The 7,506-nt window shown below is 36.0% G+C and overlaps 1 protein-coding gene across 1 annotated transcript in view; it reads left to right on the top strand.

Annotated features, from left to right (window-relative positions):
• Positions 1–1,195: 1,195 nt before the first annotated feature.
• Positions 1,196–7,506, top strand: part of LOC117102505 (neuronal acetylcholine receptor subunit alpha-9-like) — a 7,968-nt gene continuing 1,657 nt past the window's right edge. The window contains exons 1-5 of the mRNA XM_033242797.1: positions 1,196–1,309; positions 1,957–2,093; positions 4,654–4,698; positions 4,784–4,893; positions 5,372–5,910. Coding sequence (XP_033098688.1) covers positions 1,261–1,309; positions 1,957–2,093; positions 4,654–4,698; positions 4,784–4,893; positions 5,372–5,910 — 880 coding nt within the window. The 5' untranslated portion in view covers positions 1,196–1,260. The remainder of the gene's footprint in view (positions 1,310–1,956; positions 2,094–4,653; positions 4,699–4,783; positions 4,894–5,371; positions 5,911–7,506) is intronic.

Consider the following 7,506-nt stretch of genomic DNA (forward strand, 5'->3'; position numbering starts at 1 on the left):
GGGCCTGGACGGCTATCCAACCCCCGTCGCAAACGCCTGACGTGCTTAACCTAACGCTTATTCAATGGTAAACTGCTGACGTGCTCCAAACCTAAGCCAAAAAATAACTTCAACAAACATGGTAAATGCCAGACGTGCTTAACCCTAACGCCTATCGGCGCAAATACCTGACGTACCGTACTTAACTCAACGCCTATCGATGCAAACGCTTATTCAATGGTTAACTGCTGACGTGTTCCAACCCTAACCCCAAAAATAACTTCAACAAGCACGGTAAACGCCTGATGTGCTTAACCCTAACGCATATCGGTGGAAACGTCTGACGTGCTTAACCGTAACACCAGGAATATAAATGGGGAGTTACCCCCTGCGCTGATTACCGGCAGAAACATTTTAGACTCAATGACCAGGAAAAACAAAGCGCTTTGTAACCGAAAGGAATAGGTCTATATCAAAATACGAACTATAAACTAAACTAAACTTTGGCTCATATAAAGGTGGCATTAAATAGGTAGACAATTGCATAAGGATATACAAATAGAAATTTAAGTCGAGGAGAAGCAAAAGCATAAACATGCTGCCATCGGTAAGGTGTGGTTTTCTAGAGAAGTGTTAAATGTAGAATAGGTTTCATTTTTTAGGTTTATTGATTATCCATCCAAGTATAGTTTCAGCAACAGCAGATGCGTTAGTAGTAGTTCCTTTTGTTTTGTATATCTGTTTTATGGTTATATCTATAATATTATGTAATGTAACATATGCTGATTGATTTGAAATAGGCCTACTATATTTTTAATATATTTGCTGCAACGGCGACAACAGGAACAACTGTGGCGTCGGGGGCGTCAACAGCAACGACAACAACAACTAGATAATATTACTAACTCTGCAAATTGGCGACGTACACAGTATTATTGTGCATAATTTGGCGACGTTTAATCGGTTTTCTATGATGAATTATGTATTTAATTTTCGAATATTGGTTTGAAATATAATGCAATATAAAAAAGTGATGCTATTGCATGTGCTTAAATAATTTATATAGATCTAGGAATTTTTGTACTAAGGAATATATTTTTGATTGAGTAGCAAGCAACTACTTTTATTATTGTAGGTTACGAACCATTTCATGTGTTATCATCGTAAACAAATAGATGAACTAATATTATTGGTTGTGTCTACAATAAACGGGATATCCTAGTCGACATAACGTTGCGCAGATTTGAGCAATTTCAACAATCTTTTCTAGAAATACTAGCAATGCTGAGCATAATTTGGATAGTTCTCGTTACGGTTCCCGTAAGCTCAGGTAGGAAATGATAATGTTCGCACTGTATTGCTTTCCTAGACGTAGATCAACATAGACTAGAAAACCTTGATGTTCTCCAAACCCACACTCGCACAACTCATTGGCGGGGCCAGACTGTATACATATATAATGCAAGAATAAGCATATGCCTAAACGATTTTGAAATTATCAACATGTTTTTTAATACAAAAGTCAAATATATTGTATATCGGTCTAGAACTTCAATAAAGTATTTTAGTGCATTTCCTTGACTCGGATATATTAACTGTTCATGCCCTGGCACAAAATTACGTGACTTTGCAAAAAAAAAATATATAGTTTATATTACAGTTATTACAGTTCTGTAATAACTGTAATATATAGTTTATATTACAGTTATTACAGAACATAAAACATTAGATAAACTGAAGGTCGATATTGTATGATAGAATTACACAAAGTATACCAGTATGTAGTTTTAGTTTGTTAAAAGGCTGTATGTGGACAATCGGCGAGTCAATTGGCAAGGAGATCCTTACCGGCGTTGGTTCGAGCGGCACTCTCCTCATTGTCCTACTGTCTATGAATAAAATGTGCTATATCAAGTTTAAATTTTACATTTACATCTTACAAGTATGCGAATGGTGTTCATATTCATAATTCTACAGATGCGGTTAATGATGAGGCTATACTAATAGGGAAACTACTAGATAACTACAATCAGCCAACTGCGAGGCCCGTCTTAAATTACTCTGATGTTATCGTCGTAACATATCGTTACTTTCTTACACGTGTCGTTGAATTGGTGAGTGGTACACAATGCTTTATATAGACAATGGAATAAGATACTGTCTGTCATTAAATACACAATAGTTGAGATGAGTATTCAATTGATCTTTTATATCCATGGAATTAGGCTGGTTCCCCTTGGACATCCCCCTCCCCCGGACATTGACCCCTGTGACATTAGTCCCGGTCTTTTTTCTCCCCAGACTTCTTCACCTCCTCCCCCATCCATTAATAAAACAATAATTTAGATTTACATTATCTCTGTTATTAAATCTTAATAGCCCAAATGCATGCACAAGTAACAACACGACTTACATGATATCTTCTTTTTATTACTCAATCTTTCTAGATTAACACAAATTTTGTGTAAACATACTGACAACATGGACAATATTTATACAAATGTAAGCGATAAAATATCTAATATCAAGGTTATTACATTTGCTGAGCTCTTTATAGTTATTTAAAATACAATTTTGATACAAAGCTATTGAAGACACGGATTGTAAAAATTACACCCTATAATCATAGCACTTTTTGAAAGTTAGATCTCTGCAATTCCTGTTGCTATTACATTACTATTACTACTACCAAACTGTTACTAATTTACTTTCAGTCTTGATACTAAGGAATATCGTACTACTTCCTTAAAATTAAGTAAAATAAAAAAATTAAATATATTGTAAATTAAACTGTATAGGGAAAATGTCACAGGGGAAAAAAGTCACGGGGGGGGGGGGGTCCAAGGGGAAACCAGCCTGCTCCCACTTCAGGTGAGTCGATAACTATCCTATGGATCTTGACATCCTCAGTGAACCTATTTTTCCAAATTATAATCACCTTTACTCCATCTGAATATTTTTCTATATATTGTTATGCATTCTTTAGTTTATAATTCATGAGTATTGTGGTGGATGCGTATGAATACATTGGGCTTATTCGACTGGTTCATTTCGTTGAGTACGAATTTTCGTTGAGTATTATTTCCATTCGACTGGTTCGTTAAATAGACTTCGTTGACAACGAAAATTAACCAGAGTGCGTTAATCAGCGTTAAGTTATCCACGTGACCAAAAATCCAAAAAAAAAAAAACATGGCCGATTGGTGAGTTTATAAACAACACTTGCGTTAATACAACTTAGATTAAATTTCATAAAAGAAAAATTATAACATTTACCCACGTACATAGAGTCAAAAAATAATTTTAGGCTAACAGAATTCAAAAACTGGATGAAAATATTATTTTTTGCGAAAAACCATACTACCACAAGTTGAAGCAATCTTGATTACGCAACGTGTATCGCGATAACTATACAACCATTTTGTTTTGTCGAGTATTTACAAGTTTTCTATTCGACTGGTACAGTATGGTCGTCTTCGTTGAGTAGGATTTTACCGCTGCGCAGGTGGGCGTGGTTTAACGAAGAACGACCATCGAATACGGCCATTATATTCTTTAAAGAAAATGGTTTACATGACTGAACTCATACTAACTTTATAATTCAAATGCAAATGGACACATAACTGTACAACCAGCTTTAAAATTACTCCAACTACCGTACTCGCGCGAATAAGCGCCCGTTTGAATAACCGCCCCTTTTAACGTGAAAATTTCCTTAAGCGCCCCGTTTGAATAATATCATAAGATTTTCTTTTTAGCAAGTCAATAATCCAATTAATTCTGGGACTGTGGTTTTGACATGTGAGATGGAGAGAGGAATCACATTCTTCTAAGGTCAATATCAAAATGAGGATATTTCTCTCGGACAGATGAGATCTCCGATCCCTACACAGACAGTATATTTCCAACTTTCCTCTTACATATTTGTCAGCCGATGGCCAACAAGCTAACCACTACCCACCGCCACTAATTGCATCTGCTATTTTGCTGTTATGTAAATATTCACAGCATTCTTGTCATGAGCCATGTTCTCTGGACTATTACCTTTTCCGCCTAACTACCATTCGTCCTTATCTTTTTTCATTCAAAAAGTGCCCGGCTCTTGAAGTTAATAAGTTCCCACAAGAACCCCTCGATTTTCATCTATTTCCATAAGAGCCCCCTCAATTTCCACTCTGTTTTCATAAGCGCCCCGTTTAAATAAGCGTCCCGTTTGAAGAGGGCCCTCAGAAATTGCAAAAAATATTTTAAGTGCCCGGGCGCTTATTCGCGCGAGTACGGTAATTCGTTTTGGGTGGCTTCTAGTTTATGTTTGTGAAACATAATCTAGTTTATGTTTGTGAAACATAATCCATAGTACAGTATAGTAAAGGCGGAACCAGGCTGAACTAAAAAGTCCTTGTGATTTCTTGCTAATAAAATGGGATTGACGCCAAAGATATTTTTTTTATATACGAGGGTAAGCTCGTTTTTGGAAACATGTTCATCAATGAGTTCCTGTATATTTGAAACAAGTTAATAAATCACAATAAATCGACCTTTACACTAGGGTGTTTTAATGAATTAACATGTTTAAATTTTCGTTTTGAATTAAGTAAGATTAATTTTGTTAGCCATTCATAACATGATGGTAATTTTTTACTTTCAACTTGTTTTTTTATTGGTGTGTTTCAGGACGAAAGACGTCAATTTTTAACAGTTAAAGGGCGGATGTTTATGGTAAGTCTGACTCGAGGCGACAGTTGGTTTATTCGTTTCACTAATACTTGGATTAATAATGCCATTTTTACGTGTATTCATTTAGACTTGGCAAGATCAACTTATGGTATGGAACGCCTCAGAGTATGGTGGAATAGACACAATTAAAGTTCCCCAATACTCAATCTGGATGCCAGACATAACACACTATAACAAGTAAGCAGATTCTATTTAGTAATCTTATTTTGAAAGCACATTGCATACATTTTCCCTATACATTTTAATTTACAATACATTACATTTTTTTTATTTTTACTTAATTTTAAGGAAGCAGTACGATATTCCTTAATATCAAGACTGAAAATAAATTAGTAAAAGTTTAATAGTAGTAAAAGTAATGCAATATCAACAGGAATTGCAGAGATCTAAATTTCAAAAGATTACAGATAGGTCTGCTCTTTTGGTAATACATTATAAGAAAAATAAAGGTTTTTTGCCGTCGAAAACCGAATGTTTCTATAGCCGTTCGGTATCTCAAAAGAGCTATGAGCTACTGTATAATATACTACACAAATAACTGATATAACTTTATTAATAAAAACTTATCTTTGTATACAGCGTATTTCATTTGTGCTGATATAAATGTTCCATCTCTTCTAAAGTCATGCCTCTCTGTGATTCCCCTTTTTCACAGCATGGACGTTGGTTTCGAACGCACCAAGACGAATATTCCATTATCCATTACTTCAGATGGTTTTGTTACTATGGCAACACCGGCCATTTATACCACGTTCTGCAAAATGAATGTGAAGTATTTTCCATTCGACAAGCAAGTTTGTAATTTTAAGCTTGGATCTTGGACTTACGGGAGGCACCAGGTTGACTTGAAGATTTTAGATGGTGCCGAGGCCAACCAGGACTACTTCTTCGAGAATGGTGTTTGGGGCCTAGATTTTGTCTATTTTAAAAAGAACGTTGTTCATTACCCTTGGTGTCGACATCAACACGTTCATATTACAATGACAATTGGTTTAAACCGTCACTCTGTATTCTATGTCGGAAATATTCTAGCACCTTCTATTTTGCTTTCATTTCTAGCAGCATTTGTATTCTTCTTACCGCCAGAATGTGGGGAGAAAATTTCGTTTTCCATCACAAATTTGCTTGCAATTGTGTTGTTCCAACAACTGATCGCCGAGACATTACCCCCATCTGACGAAACCCCTTATCTTGGTGAGTTTAACGATTTTGATTATCCTCCATTACAATTCATTTGATGTTTGTCAACATAGAGGACGATGAAGCAAATTGAAATACTGTAACATGAAAATGAAATTAGTTTTACAAGGTGAATAATTGCCTGAGGCTAAATTACAAAATATAGACTTTCTATATATGAAAGTCATGTAGGTAAGTATATGGTCGTATTCAGGCCCATACGCAGGATTTTATTGGGTAGGTGCGAATTTGTAGAGATTAGACTAAAATTGGAGGGGGAGCTTAGGGGGCTGTCTCTTATACACATCTAACCATTTCATGTGTTATCATCGTAAACAAATAGATGAACGCGGAGCTCAGGCATTTTTTATAATTTTAGGTCTTAGTTAATCGATTTCTGAAGATGCATATACGGTTTTCAGTGGCGGATCTAGAAATTTAAAGAGGAAGCCAGGGGGGGATTTTTACAGATGGAGGAAATATCACCTCAGCCCACCATGGTTGAGGCTGAGGGAAAAAAATTTATGACCATGGCACCTTCAAAATGGCCAGAAATTGCACTCTCATACTATTTGAATATCATTTTCTTTTTCCCAATTTTTTTAAAATTTCTGTTTTATTTTTAAAAATTGAGGGTGAACTAGATTCAGTTGGGCTTCTTGAACCCCCCCCCCCCACTGTCAGTGGCGGATTTATGAATTTGATAAAGAGGTGGACAATCGAAGGACTTTACAGTTTAAAAGTCCATGACACCTCAGCCCCACCATGGTTGGGACTGAGGTAAGAAAATTTATGATTATGGCACCTCTATATGGCTGGAGATGGGGTGGCGCTTGGGGGAACCCTGCTGCTGCGATCGATCGGTTTTAGTGGCGGATCTAGGCATATGATGAGAGGCCAAGGAGGGACTTCATAGATGGGAAATACCACTGAGAGGGAAGGATTTTACAGATTGAGAGCAATGCAGTAGCCAGCTATTGGGACAGTTGGGACAGTCCCACACAATTTTTCTAATGGGTCCACATTTTAAAAATTGGTCCAAATTATGCTATTTCATGCAAAAATTAGTCCACTTTATGAAAAATAGGTACAGATTTCGCTTATTTAGCCTAAAATTGGTAAAATTTTAAGAAACTGGGTCCACATTATTTGAATTTACGTGTGAAGTGGGTCCACCCTGATATTGTCCCGCAATGTTTGAAAATATTGGCTAGGGCATTGATTGAGTGTTGATAACACCACAGCCCCACAATGGTTGGGGCTGATGTAAGAAAATTCATGATTATGGCACCTCTAGACGGCCGGAGATGGCACTCTTAGACATAAATTTGAATATAAATTTCTTTTCTTTTTAAAAATAATTTTGACAAATTGGGGTTGGGGGTGGTGATTTTTTAATTTTCTACCCTCGAAAATTTGGACCTTTGGTAATTTGTAGGGGAGTGCGTCCCGACGCAAATAAATGAATGAATGAATGAATGAATAAATAAACAAACTTAAAATAAAATAACACACAGAAAAATTCATCTTCCAAATGTAAAAATTAATTTACCAGTTTCATTTGCAGTACTTTCTCTTAAGGCTTTTTTTTTTTCCTATTTTACAGAAAGT

Source organism: Anneissia japonica, unplaced genomic scaffold (genome assembly GCF_011630105.1).
Source record: "Anneissia japonica isolate Jap-2015-1 unplaced genomic scaffold, ASM1163010v1 scaffold287868_len458714_cov195, whole genome shotgun sequence".
Taxonomy (NCBI): domain Eukaryota; kingdom Metazoa; phylum Echinodermata; class Crinoidea; order Comatulida; family Comatulidae; genus Anneissia; species Anneissia japonica.